Source organism: Globicephala melas, chromosome 3 (genome assembly GCF_963455315.2).
Source record: "Globicephala melas chromosome 3, mGloMel1.2, whole genome shotgun sequence".
Classification (NCBI taxonomy): Eukaryota; Metazoa; Chordata; class Mammalia; order Artiodactyla; family Delphinidae; genus Globicephala; species Globicephala melas.
The window spans coordinates 9,117,304-9,131,133 of NC_083316.1; the positions used below are offsets into that span (position 1 = coordinate 9,117,304).

Here is a 13,830-nt window from a genome sequence, read left to right on the forward strand (position 1 = left end):
CTCTTTTAGCTTTTTCTTGCCGGTAAAACTCAAATCCGAATGATAATCTTGGTGGATAGAGTATTCTGGGTTGTAGCAGTTTTTTCCTTTCATCGCTGTGAATATATCATGTCACTCTCTTCTGGTCCGCAAAGTTTCTGTGGAAAAGTCAGCTGAGAGTCTCATGGGAGTTCCCTTGTACATACTTAGTTGCTTTTCCCTTGCTGCTTTTAAGATTCTCTCTTTATCTTTAATTTTTTCCATCTTAATTACAATGTGTCTTGGTGAGGACCTCTTTGGGTTCATCTTGTTTGGGACGTACTGTACTTCCTGGACCTGGGTGTCTGTTTTCTTTCCCAGGTTAGAGAAGTTTTCAGCTATTATCCCTTCAAACAAGTTCTCTGCCCCTTTCTCTCTCTCTCCTTCTGGATCCCTACAATGTGAATATTAGTATGCTTAATGTTGTTCCAAAGGTATCTTAAACTATCCTCATTTAAAATTTTTCTTGTATTTGGTGAGCTTGGTTGAATTCCACTACTCTGTCTTCCAGTCTGCTGATCCATTCCTCTGTATCATCTAATCTACTATTGATTCTTTCTAGTGTGTTTTTTATTTCAGTTATTGTAGTCTTCAGTTCTGTTTGGTTCTTCTTCATATTTCCCAACTCTCTGTTAAACTTCTCACTGTGCTCATTCTTCGCCTGAGCATCTTTATGATCATTACCTTGAATTCTTTATTGAGTTGATTGTTTATTTCTATTTCACTTAGTTCTTCTTCTGGAGTTTTAGTTTTCCTTTATTTGCAACATATTCCTCTGTCACTTTGCTTTATTCTCTGTCTTTATTTCTATGTATCAAGTAGGTCTGTTACGTTTCCTGATCTTGGAGAAGTGGTCTTATGTAGGAGATGTCTCATGGGGCCCAGCAGCACGCTCTCCTCTGGTCACAGAGATGTATGCTCTAGGGGTGTCCCCTTTGTGGTCTGTGTGGGTCCTTCTTTTGTGGTAGGGCCAACTACTGTGGGGGCACTGGTAGGGGGGCTGGCCCCTGGTCCAGTTGGCTGCCAGGCCCTGCCTTGTGTGGAGGCTGCTGGCTTGCTGGTGGGCAGGGCTGGGTCCTGACACAGCCGGCTGCTCAATGTAGGGGGTCCCGGGACTGGGGCTGACTGGCTGGTGGGCAGGTAAGCCTCTGGTGCTAACAGACCAGAGGGAGGACTCCTAAAGGCACTTGCTAGCACCAGTGTCCTCATGGTAGAACTAGCTCCCCAAAATGCCTGCTGCTAGCATCTCGGTCCCCAGGGCGGGGGAGTCTCAGTTGCCTCCTGCCTCTCTGAGAGGCTCTCTAAGATCGGCAAGGGGTCTGACCCAGGCTGTTTTCAAACTGCTGCCTCTGCACGCTCTGTTTTGAGGTATGAGATTTTGCGTGAGCCCTTGAAGAGCAGAGTCTGTGTCTCCTATGGCGTCCCTCCAGCTCTCCCATCTCGGGGCTGGTCTTCCTGGTGCTGGCGAGCCCAAGGTAGGCTCCTTGGGGAGAACCTCTGCAACTGTGATGATCCTCACATGTTATTCTTACATAATCAATGCTGAGCAAAGATCAAATGCTATGTTTTGCTGTAGTGTATCACCACTAGCTAGATATGTATCTATGACAAAAGTCAAGCAACTCTAGAGAAATACATATTAATAATATTCAGGTAGCGATAATATAGTTGAAACATATTTAGTATGCAAAAATTCCTCTGATGGTGTAATTTTTTTTCTACTCCTTGCTTAGTTACCAAATAGAAAGAGACTGTGAATACGTAATGAATAGCAGATTTTAACCTCTCAATTAAAATGCCAATACATCACAGTGTTATAAAAAACTGATGAAGGTCAAAGAAACATCACTTTCTGTTTAGACTTTAATTTTGATTCATCCACTAGACTGGTCCCATGCAGCGTCTACTTGAAAAACTATAACTATTGATTGAAGGACTTGAACAACTGAGTACCTCTTATGTGACAAGTGATTATAACTTCAGCCACAAACAGAGCTCCTTACTGACAAGTAACAGTCGAGGCTGTTAAATGGCTTTTCCGTCTTATGACAAAATACAGTGACACGCTCAACACTATTTCCTACATAACTGTTAAAATCTGAAAAAATACAAATGTACTTTTGAAACAGATGGACTTGTCCATATTGCATGTTTAAAATGATGTGAAAAGAATAAGTTATCAAGATTTAAAATGGTAAGTCTGAAAGACTCCTGTGAGAGTCATTAACGATTACACAATGTCTGATCTTCACCAGAGGTGTCAAATTAGGGGCGGCTGAAAATTTCAGTTGATGCCATTCATTGTGGGTGTTCAGCACGGCCATTCCAGCCGCAGGATTCCAGAATAATTCTTCCAGTGTATTGGCAAAACATGGTGAGCTATTCAGTTCAAACAGACTGTGATTGGCGACGTGCCAGGCTGACTCATTAGTATCACGGCATATTTAAGCTTGTGTATGTCTAGAAATAAAACCTATAAATATGTTAAAGGCAGAATCATAGCCTCGTAGGTTTTTTCATCTGTGTTTTCTCATGCGATCTCAAGTTAAAAGTTTGAATAATTTTTTGAGGAGGGCAAGTTTGCAAGCATTTTATAACTTAACTAGAGCCAACTGATATCCCTCCCTTTTCCAATTGTTAAATCATCTCCAATTCCAAAAATTCTATTTTCAATAACGTGTTTCTATTTTGTTCAAACCCGTCTAGAAGGCCATGGGAGTCTCAGTGCCTACCCTCATGACAGAATTGAGTGATAAATGGTGAGTTTAGTGGTAAGATCCAGAGCAATTCTTCTGGATTCATTTTAAGAGCAGTGAGAAGTAATAATCAAATTGAAGTGTAGGTGGCTGACAAGGTTATCTCCAGTTATAAAAACCTTGTTTTGATCCCCAAATTAGTCACTAAATATAAAAGAGATAAACCACATAAAATAGTGGATGAGACTGACTAAGCAGGAGAGTTATAACTGGGAAGATGCTTGACTCAAAGCCATTCCACACTTCTTACTAAATTCATAAATCCAGACTGCTAACACTGGGGAAAAAAGATAAACAATGACATGAAATGAGTATCCCATAAAGAAATTTTCAGTCAGTTTAAAGCACAGATTTGAGATTATTTGTAATGAAAGGAATCTCCCATTAACAATAATCCAGATGGGAACAGACTGAACAGGACTATTTTCTGGATGGGCAATGTGGATATATACTGTTTCATAGATGGTTTCCACAAATGAGTTTTTAATTAGTTTCATCAAATAATTTTCTTTGACCACAGGACTGATAAAAGCATCTCTTCTCTTTAAGGTCCAGTAGGGATGCTCACACAGATGGAAGGAATTAATGTGACCACCTCCCACAGCTCTACTGTCTTACGATTCAGAGAAAACACTTTCGTCTTGGAATGTCCCATGAATATAGACAAATATATCAGAGAGTTTTTGTGGACTATGGTTTTACTGTGTGAGCATGTGTGTTTGCTTAAGAAAAGCATCAACATATTAAGTTCTTAATGCTCAAAACAGGAAAGCATTTCAATTAGAGATTCCAAAGGTCTACTGAAGCTATATAAAACAGAAAACCACGTGGCTTCCTGCCTATGTAGAAGAGCATTTTACCGTAAGTATTATAAGATATAATTCAAGCCATCCATCTACATTGCACAATTATTACACGAGTCCAGAGGGGCTTCTCTGTACTTGATATAGGAAAGTATTCAAATCCTAATCCTGAATTGTTCACTGAACCTATTTGGAGGTCTCAGGGTGCTTAAACAGAAGCCCTGAAACTTCACTTATTATGCAATGAAAATATCTTGAATTAAATGAGAGAATTTCCAAAAAGTCTTAAAGTGCATCCTTCACAGCCTTTAATAATAGGAGAAAAATTATTCAGCATTTAGATATAAAGGAATGGAGGGGTGTGGCCAGGAATGCAAAGTCAAGAAGTAGGCCCTTGATAACAAAAGGTTTACCCTTTTAATCTTACTTGATTACATTGAGGGACTTCCAGGAGGCAAAACTGAATTAAGGTGAGTGAATGTTTTTGTAAAATTGACAGCTCGCTGATATACTGACACTGTGGCTTGTGAAGATACGTTTTGGTTACACAGAGTAAGATACCATCGATTCTTAAATCAAACTGGGGACATTCCTGTTTCTGGCGGTGCTGCTCCTTTGACATGAGCCTTTTCTCTCTTTATTCCATTGGCATAAAAGCCCTCCTTCCTCACTGCCTCTATCCCCTCTGCCCCAGAAATTTCTATTCAGTCTTTAAGACTTGATTATTACTTCTTTTAGGAAATATTTTATGACAGCCCCTCCCTCAGTTTTAGATTGGAAAGTATGAGCACAGTGACTTGTTAAATTCAATAATTTGTCCCAAAGGCACAGCTGGTAAGGGAGGGTGCTGGCTGGACACTGATTTCTCTCTGACTCCGTCCCACTGTTTTCTCCCCCATCCTCCCTGACTTGCTAAGCAGAACTGAAGAGGCACAGAACAAAAGGATGTGGATCCATCATCAACACTTGGACTTGCAGCCGCAGAGGAACAGCTGCCACCAAATACCTTCATGAATCAGGGTCGTCTCTTCCGTACGGAAGGAACTTGCTAGTCACTAGACTGGACGCTGGATTGTCAAGCCTATCTTACTAACATCCCAGGACTCACCAAGTCATGAGTTATTTATCAAATCAAAATTATTAGTAAGATCAGCTTTCCTTGTGTGGGGGGAAACTGGAAGACTGGAAACTATCTGCTGTTTCTCTTGATTATCAGACACCAGAGTGCTTCCCAGTGACATTCAGTGGTGTTACCCATACCCAGGGGATGCTGGGCACACTTAGAACCGATTCTACCAATACAATTCTCTGTGATAGGAAGTCACCGTCTGACTTACTTGTCTCCTTTGCTTTTGGAGATGCCGACCAACTTCTCGATGCCGCCGGCGTCCCGTAAGGCCTTGGCGTTCTCCATGTTCTTGGTGATCACCTCGTGCAGGGTGCAGCACACGGCTGTCACCGTGTCGTCCGACATGGCCTTGCTCGCCGCGTTGCTGCTGTTATTCCCGCCTGGAAGCCGATGGACCAGGTCTCGCATGGCGTATTTGCCTTTGGAAAAGAAAACGAAGGGAAGAGTTGAAATGTGGTCAAAACCGAGGAAGAGTGTGGAGGGAGAGGTGCAGACGGGGGTGAAAAAGAGAACACAAGAGGCCACGTTAATGCAGTGTTGTCTGTTCCCCGTCACTGATTATTCTTTATGGGGTAACCGTGGACACATACACAGAGAATATGGTATTTCTTCACAGCAAATGTACGGACTTTTGGTGCTGGACGGATGTGGGACTGACTCTTTGGACAAGTTATTTCATGCCTCTGAGCCTCAGCTTTTTAAATTGCGAAGCAAGAATAATGGTACCTCCCTTACAAGGCTGTTGCGAAGAAATGTGTGGGAAGCACTTAACACACAGTGATGACTCTGGACTCAGGACTCAGTAGAAGTTAGCAATCAGTGGGTTCCTGCTTGCTATTCACAGAAGTCAGGAAAACATAGGGTAATTCTAACATAACCTCCAGAATGCCTTGACGGGAGCTATGTTGGGACTTGTATTGTTTAACAAATAAGAGTCAAAACACAAAAATGTATGTATATATGACATCTGCATTCTGGTCCCTATAAAGCAAAGAGAAACATTTAAAGCAGGGGAGAGAAACTTTACAAACAATATATAAAACTAGGTGTCCTTTGAACTAGGGTAACTGGATGATCGATCTGTCTCTCTGATGGGATTTTATTGAATGGTTCTGCCATATAACATTTACTAATTTGACATGTTTTACTTCCCGTGGAAAAAATAAGATAAAATGCAACTTTGCTTCCTTAATTCACTTTATCATTATTAATCATGCTACTCCCCATGACAGAGGTACTTATAATGACATCTTTATGGAATACTTTTAGTTTACAAAGCCATTTAGGCATTACCAATAACCCTGCAAGACAATTAATTCATCCCACCTGCAGCTTGCAGTTCTGTTCCATTAATTTACTTCTGGAACTAAGTAGAGGAATGCCTGTAGCAAAGTTGCCTGTTCCTAAATTTTTCAGGTGGAATCGGCATGTGTCCAAAGTTAAATTCCTGTCTTGTCTCCCATCCCCCAATTAGACATATTTAGGCAGCTCCTAAAAGCCATTTAAATATTTTTCCTCCTTATAGGTCTCTAAAGGATAACTTCTTTTGCTGTTTAATTCTCTGGCACGTGGTGCTTGGGGGGCAGGAAATGGAACCATGGAAGGAGGCAATGACATCTTAATTCCAGGCAGTAATAAATAAAACATAAGACTTCGTAATTTTGGTATCTGCTTTTATCCTATGTTTAGGTGGCTTATTTTAGCTTGGATGAAAAAAAAATGCTGATGTCTAAATTACCAAAATAGGAAAGTGTCTTCATTCACTTGACAACAGCTGAGAAGTGTCTGACAAAAATGGTTTCCCTGAAAACCCCCAAATGTAGCATATTTATTTTCCAATGACAGCACTTAAAACAGGTTGGAGAAGATCCTCTGTACACGATAGTCCTCTGAGCACCTGGCTTTACCTACTCATCATTAAATCACACTCAGCTCGGGCTACGAGTTTAGTTGAGCTCAGCAGGCTGGCGACTTTATCATTAACCCCGCACAAACCACTGTCAGACCAACTTGAATTCACAGAAGTGAGAAGATGGGCGCATTCTTTATCAGGGAAGTGATGGAGGAAGGAAGTAGCAAACTCTCTCAATCCTTGTGCATACAGGGGCATCCCCACTCCTGAATGAGCACAGAAGACTGGTTGTGTGGCCTTGCACATCATCAACATTGAAAGCAAAAATGAGGAGAGGGAGAGGATTAGGCTAGAGCATTTTTTTTTTTAGTTTTTGTTATCATCATTTAAAAAATTACAGGTTTCCCTGGTGGCGCAGTGGTTGACAATCTGCCTGCCAATGCAGGGGACACGGGTTCGAGCCCTGGTCTGGGAAGATCTCACATGCCGCGGAGCAACTAGGCCCGTGAGCCACAACTACTGAGCCTGCGCGTCTGAAGCCTACGCTCCGCAACAAGAGAGGCCGCGATAGCGAGAGGCCCGTGCACCGAGATGAAGAGTGGCCCCCATTTGCCGCAACTAGAGAAAGCCCTCGCACAGAAACGAAGACCCAACACAGCCATAAATAAATAAATAAAAATTTAAAAATTACAACAGACTTGAAAGTGTGGTTTCATCTTACACAGCTTCCCAACCCGTGAGCCCTGAATGAGAAGCAAGGTGTCCCCATGATGTTCAAGGGGCAGGAGCCACCGCGTTCCCCAGAGTAGCCTCTTCGACTTGCCCCAGTGTGCTGGACGAATACTGTCGAATGTGCTCCCCAGTGTGGAAAACGGCAGGAGTCACTGCCATATATATATGGACACAGGGACATCAAGAGCACCTGGGGCTCAGCAGTGCTTTGGGAGGCTATGAGGGTGCAGAGGAAGAGAGCAGAAGTGTACAGGCCTCACCCTGTGGATGAGCCTGCCAGGAAACAGAGGAGCTTCCTGTCTTAGAACGGGTGCCGCCAACCACTGCAGACTGAAGACCCCTCCCCCTCCCTCTGCATTTAACTTCGGTTAAAAATAAGTAAATAATATGACACAGCCTAACATCACAGAGCGACTCATACTGATCATACCACCTAGCAGGTGACTAATATTTCAGGACAAGAGCAAGGAACTTGTGACTACAAAGACCTGGCCCAGAGGGGATCAGGAAAAGAAGAGCAGCCATGATGGAGAGTCCTCAGACAAGGCTTCGAGCCCAGTGAAACGGTGGTGGTAACGCAGGGGAAGAGGATTCAGAAATTTCTAGCAGGGATAATGAGGTGGGTAGCGGAAACCAAGTGAATTCAGAAACTTAATAATAATGGACACGTTGGATTTCTATTTTATTTTTCCACACAAAAGAAAACATGCTCAGCAATTCCCTGGTGGTCCAGCGGTTAGGACTCGGTGCTTTCACTGCCGGGGTCCGGGTTCAATCCCTGATCAGGGAACTTACATCCTACAAGCCGCACGGTACGGCCAAAAAAAAAAAAAAAAAAAGAAAAACATGCACAACTAGTAAGCATCATATGGGAGAGACAAACTGGTCATCAGGTTCAAAAGACACTTAGATTTGGGAAAACAAAGTGAATACCTTGCCACCATTGCGAACCAAGGTGCTTTCCATTATCCACTCTCACTGGCATCACATGTTACAAAAGAAAAGCATGTTGCTCCGAGATTCAGACAGATGCTCCCTGAGATGAAAACAAAACAAAAACAACTCCACCACCACCACCAACTAAAGGTCACTCTGTCTTGCTCAAATTCTCAACAGAAATGAATCCTCGGGCCATTTCTTTGAAGTTACTTAGTCTCTCATGAAAACAACTTTATCTTTGACATGTGTAATACTGATATGAGATGACTACTGGACATATGACAATTGTGTAAAAAAAAAAACTACTGTTCCTATCAGTGACAGACTAACTGTAACCTTGTAACTTTGCTACCCTTCCTGCCCTGTGTGTGGGCAGGCGTGTTTGTAAATTACAATTAAAAACTATTTTCTCTTTATGTTTCTTTTTGGGGTCTTCTGTTCAGAGTTGGTGGGCATGTGGAGGCTTGTGGATGGACTCAGGGGACCTAACAAACTGTGTTGCCCTAGAGCGGTGCTCCTTGCTGAGCTCCTGTACACAGAAGACCTGGTAGGAATTTCACGATGAGGTAACAGAGCTTTGCTCTCGCTGACTGTGCCTGTTTCTGTTTCTATTTCAGCACTCAGCTTATTCCTGGTATTCATTTGCGCACTACCCCTTGGTTTCTCCACTGGTGGGGGCAGTATTGAGTAGTGAGTGGTTTTATGGGCTAACCACCTGTGATCTTGAGTCCTTTGCTAAACTGATTGTATATCACTCTGGATCGTTCATATGGTCCTCTGTATAGCTGGTCTTTGTGATGCACTATATGGTAAACTCAAATCTCTCAAACCAACGTTAGAGGAAAGAGGTTAAAAAAAAAATGTCAGCCGAGAACAGCCCTGGATCAGGAATATAAGAACTCCTTTGTCTCTGAGGTCTTAGTGCATCTTTGGCTTCCCTGTTTCTGGAGATGCTAAAACTGACCTGTGAGTTTTTGCTGAGTTGCTCTAAACTAATTTTTTTTCTTCCATCTTTTATGGTGACAAAATACACATAATAAAAATGTATCATCTTATCTACTTTTAAGTGTACAGTTCAGTGATATTGATTAAATTCATATTGTTGTGCAACCGTCACCACCACGTATCTCCAGAACTCTTTTCGGCTTGCAAAACTACAATTCTATTAAACTCTATTAAACCATTAGACAATAACTCCCCACCCCCATCCAGTAACAACCAACGTGCTACTTTCCATCTCTATGATTTTGACAACTCTTAAGTATCTTATATAAGTGGAACCATACAGTGTGTCTTTATTTTGCTCAGCAATAATGTCTTCAAGCTTCATTCATATTGTAGAATACATCAGACTATCCCTTTTTTTTTTTTTAAAGTCTGGATAATACTCCCCTGTATGCATATACCACATTCTGCTTATCCATTCATCTGTTGGTGGACACTTGGGTTGCTTCCTTATTTCAGTTATTGTGAACGATGCTACTATGAACAGAGGTGTACAAATATCCTTTCTCTTTTGATTTATGTGTCTTTGGATCTAAAGTGAGTCTCTTGTAGATAGCATATAGTTGGATCTTTTTTTTTTTTTTCTTTCTTTCCATTCTGCCAATCTCTGACTTTTGATTGGGGAGTTTAACCCCTCTATATTTAAAATAATTATTGTAAGGAGGGACTTAACTTGTGTTATTTTGCTATTTGTTTTCTACATGCCTTGTAGCTTTTCTGGTCCCTTATTTCTTACATTACTCTCTCCTTTGTGTTTGATTCTGTTTGCAGTGAAATGTTTTGACCTCCTCATTTCCTTTTATGTATATTCTGTAACTATTCTACGTGTGGTTACCATGTGGATTACATTTAATGTCCTAAAGTTATAACACTCCAATTTAAATTTATACCAGTTTAATTTCAATAATGTACAGAAACTCTGCTCGTTTATAGTTCCAGCCCCAACCCTTTCAATTATGGATATCACAAAACTACATCTCTATATGTTGTGTCCAAAAACATAAAATGGTAACTTTTTTTAATGTATCACTTTCTTAAAGTACGTAGAAAACAAAACATGGAGTTGTAAGCCAAAGGTACAATAATACTAGCTTTTAGACTAATAATTTTTAAAAATGCATTATTCTCTTGAATCATGTAAAAAACAAAAAAAGTGGAGTTACAAACTGTTTTTACAATAAGACTAGCTTTTATAATTACCCAGTGTTTTAAAGTCTTTGTCTAGCACTTCTGCCACTTACTCTTTCTCAGGGAAGTTTCTGTTGGTTCACTTTTTTCCCTGGAAAGGGCTATACTTCCCCGTTTCTTTGTATCCACTGTGATTTTGTTGTTGTTGGAAACTGGACACTGCAATCTAACCACATAGCAACCCTGGAATTCAGATTCCTCCCCTTGTGCCGGTTTGCTGGGTTTTGTTTTTAATTGCTGTAGGATGTCTGTGTGCTGAGGTGTAAACTGAAGGTCTCTGCAGGTCTTTTCTGAACCTGTGCCTTTCCCTGGGCCTCCATGGTGACTTTCTAATTTCCCTCACATACACATTTGCTTTTGAACGTCCTAATCTTTAATATCCGGCTCCCAAAAGGGGAAAAAGAGAACAATGAAGGGGGAGGGAAGGGCACCAGCTCTTTAAGTTCCCTGGAAGTCATTTCAGCTGGAGGGGGAGGGGTTTTCGACAACTGGGGGGCGTGTGCAACAACAGCTGCCTCTGTGTCTGCAACTCCACGATCAGTAGCAACAATCTGAACACAGAGTGCCCAATATTTGGAGGACGGATCCCTTATTGCCCACCCTAGCTCCCACCAGCTGCATACAAGTTCCCCATGAACACGTGTATAGCTGCCTGCCAAGGGCTGGGTGTGAGAATGGGTAGCTGTTACTGTGCTAAGAGCTGAAGATGACCAAAATTAACCATAATTCACCGTCCAAGCTTTCCTCTAACAGGTGCAAGCCTTCATTAGACTCCAGAGTTCCGAAATAGTTACACTGGACAGATTCTGCCAGCGAGACTGCTGTGTGTGTGCGGGGGACAGATTCCTGGGTTTCCTACCCACCATCTTCCAGAATCTTCTCTCCACACTGAATTTACATTGCTCAGTGGTTGAAGATGTAAAAGTGAGGCACTGATTTCCTTGTGACTGTGTGTCTACGCGTAAATGTGAAAAGAGCCTTTCCCTCCTTTGCCAAAGGAAAGTTGTTAGCCCTTACCAAGGGTCAGCAGCACGGTGCTCTGTGGGCAGCCGCAGCTCTTTCTGCAATATGGCGAGCTCCTTTTTCTCTTTCCTTTCTCTTTTTGTCAATGTTTGGAGCTTAATGTTTCATAAAAATCTGCCACTTTAAGGACATTTATAGGAACAGTTTATGACAAAAGGGGAGAAAACATATGCAAAAAATCTATATTTTAAGACTGGTTTATGTGGCTTTCCAACCAAAGAGGGGAGGCATTCAAGATGGTAGTATTTGGTTATTGAAAGAGTTTGAATGCTTGTTTACATGGGAAAGTTCGGAACAAAACAGCAATTACTTTCTGTCTTTAGGCACTAAGAACTTATATCTTGTGTCTCCTGACAGCTATTTTTATAAAAATTCATTTAATTAATTTTTTTATACAGCAGGTTCTTACTAGTTATCTATTTTATACATATTAGCGTATACATGTCAATCCCAATCTCCCAATTCATCGCACCACCACCACCACTCCTGCTTCCCCCCTTGGTGTCCATACATTTGTTCTCTACTACATCTGTGTCTCTATTTCTGCCTTGCAAACCGGTTCATCTGTACCTTTTTTCTAGATTCCACATATATGTGTTAATATACGATATTTGTTTTTCTCTTTCTGACTGACTTCATTCTGTATGACAGTCTCTAGGTCCATCCACGTCTCTACAAATGACCCAATTTTGTTCCTTTTTATGGCTGAGTAATATCCCATTGTATATATGTACCACATCTCCTTTACCCATTCGTCTGTCAATGGGCATTTAGGTGGCTTCCATGACCTGGCTACTGTAAATAGTGCTGCAACAAATATTGGGGTGCATGTGTCGTTTGGAATTATGGTTTTCTCTGGGTATATGCCTAGTAGTGGGATTACTGGGTCATATGGTAGTTCTGTTTTTAGTGTTTTGAGGAACCTCCATACTGCTCTCCATAGTGGCTGTATCAATTTACATTCCTGCCAACAGTGCAAGACGGTTCCCTTTTCTCCACACCTTCTCCAGCATCTGTTGTTTGTAGATTTTCTGATGATGCCCATTCTAACTGGTGTGAGGTGATACCTCATTGTAGTTTTGATTTGCATTTCTCTAGTAATTAGTGATGTTGAGCAGCTTTTCATGTGCCTCCTGGCCATCTGTATGTCTTCTTTGGAGAAATGTCTATTTAGATCTTCTGCCCATTTTTTGATTGGGCTGTTTGTTTTTTTAATATTGAGCTGCACTGATAGCTCTTTTTGAAATTGCCTTCTCCAAATCTACACCCCAGAGTCAAACTAATAAAACTTAAAAAAAATGTCTTTTATATCTAAACTGTCCCTGGCATTTCCCTGACTGCTGCTGGGTAACATCAAAGAGTTTTCTTCATGACCTTATGAAATAAGGGATGCTAGAAACAATTAGGAATGTTTGGCATTCTGCAAGTTTTTGCTTGGTTTATTACTGTTGTAAGAGCTGTCCTGTTTATCAAGCCTTCAGTAAAAAAAAAGACCTGCAAATGAAAAAAGGAGAAACTCAACCTCCTTAGTGATGACAAGTCTTAGGATGATACTTCAGCAGTTATGAACATTTTGGTTCTGTTAGAAACATGCTCCTTTTCATGTTAAAGAATGGCACAGTAATGGCCAATAAAAGAAAGATTCCATTTTTAGGTTTAAAAGAGCCTTTTCAGTTGGTGGGAATCCTAACACACTCTTTATGGAATAAATTAAAAGATCCTGGAGAGTTTTCATTACCCTCACTGTCCGTAATATACACTTACTGTAATGGTAGTCACTGACTAACTTCTCGCAAAACTAAACTTGTCTCAAGTTTGATATTGTTGTTTGTAATGAATAAATAATCAGAGCAATTCAGCCTTATCATCAACAGGTGGTTTCTGATTTTCTCCCACACTCTCCTAAAGACCCTGCCAGAACCACAGATCAATAATTAGATCTGAAAAAAAAAAATTAGGTCTGGGGCTTCCCTGGTGGTGCAGTGGTTGAGAATCTGCCTGCCAATGCAGGGGACACGGGTTCGAGCCCTGGTCTGGGAAGATCCCATATGCTGCGGAGCAACTGGGCCCGTGAGCCACAACTACCGAGCCTATGCTCCGCAACAAGAGAGGCCGCGATAGTGAGAGGCCCGCGCACCACGATGAAGAGTGGCCCCCGTTTGCCACAACTAGAGAAAGCCCTCGCACAGAAACGAAGACCCAACACAACCATAAATAAATAAATAAATATAATCAAACTGATGAGTTCCAACCCTGGCTCAGCTGCCTGCTTGGCCTTGGAGAGTTTGCCTAGTGTCTAAAAATAATAGTAATAATAATTAGGTCTGTTGGAAGAAACATCAAAAGAGCCTGATCAGAGAACTCTAATGGGTACCGTTAACACTT

General features: G+C 41.4%; 1 protein-coding gene across 9 annotated transcripts in view; it reads right to left on the reverse strand.

Annotated features, from left to right (window-relative positions):
- CTNND2 (catenin delta 2) overlaps positions 1-13,830 on the reverse strand; it is a 930,830-nt gene that overhangs the window by 49,583 nt on the left and 867,417 nt on the right. For all 9 annotated transcript variants that reach the window (XM_060295662.1, XM_060295656.1, XM_060295659.1 and 6 more), the window contains one exon: positions 4,915-5,125. In XM_060295662.1, the coding sequence (XP_060151645.1) occupies positions 4,915-5,125 (211 nt within the window). The remainder of the gene's footprint in view (positions 1-4,914; positions 5,126-13,830) is intronic.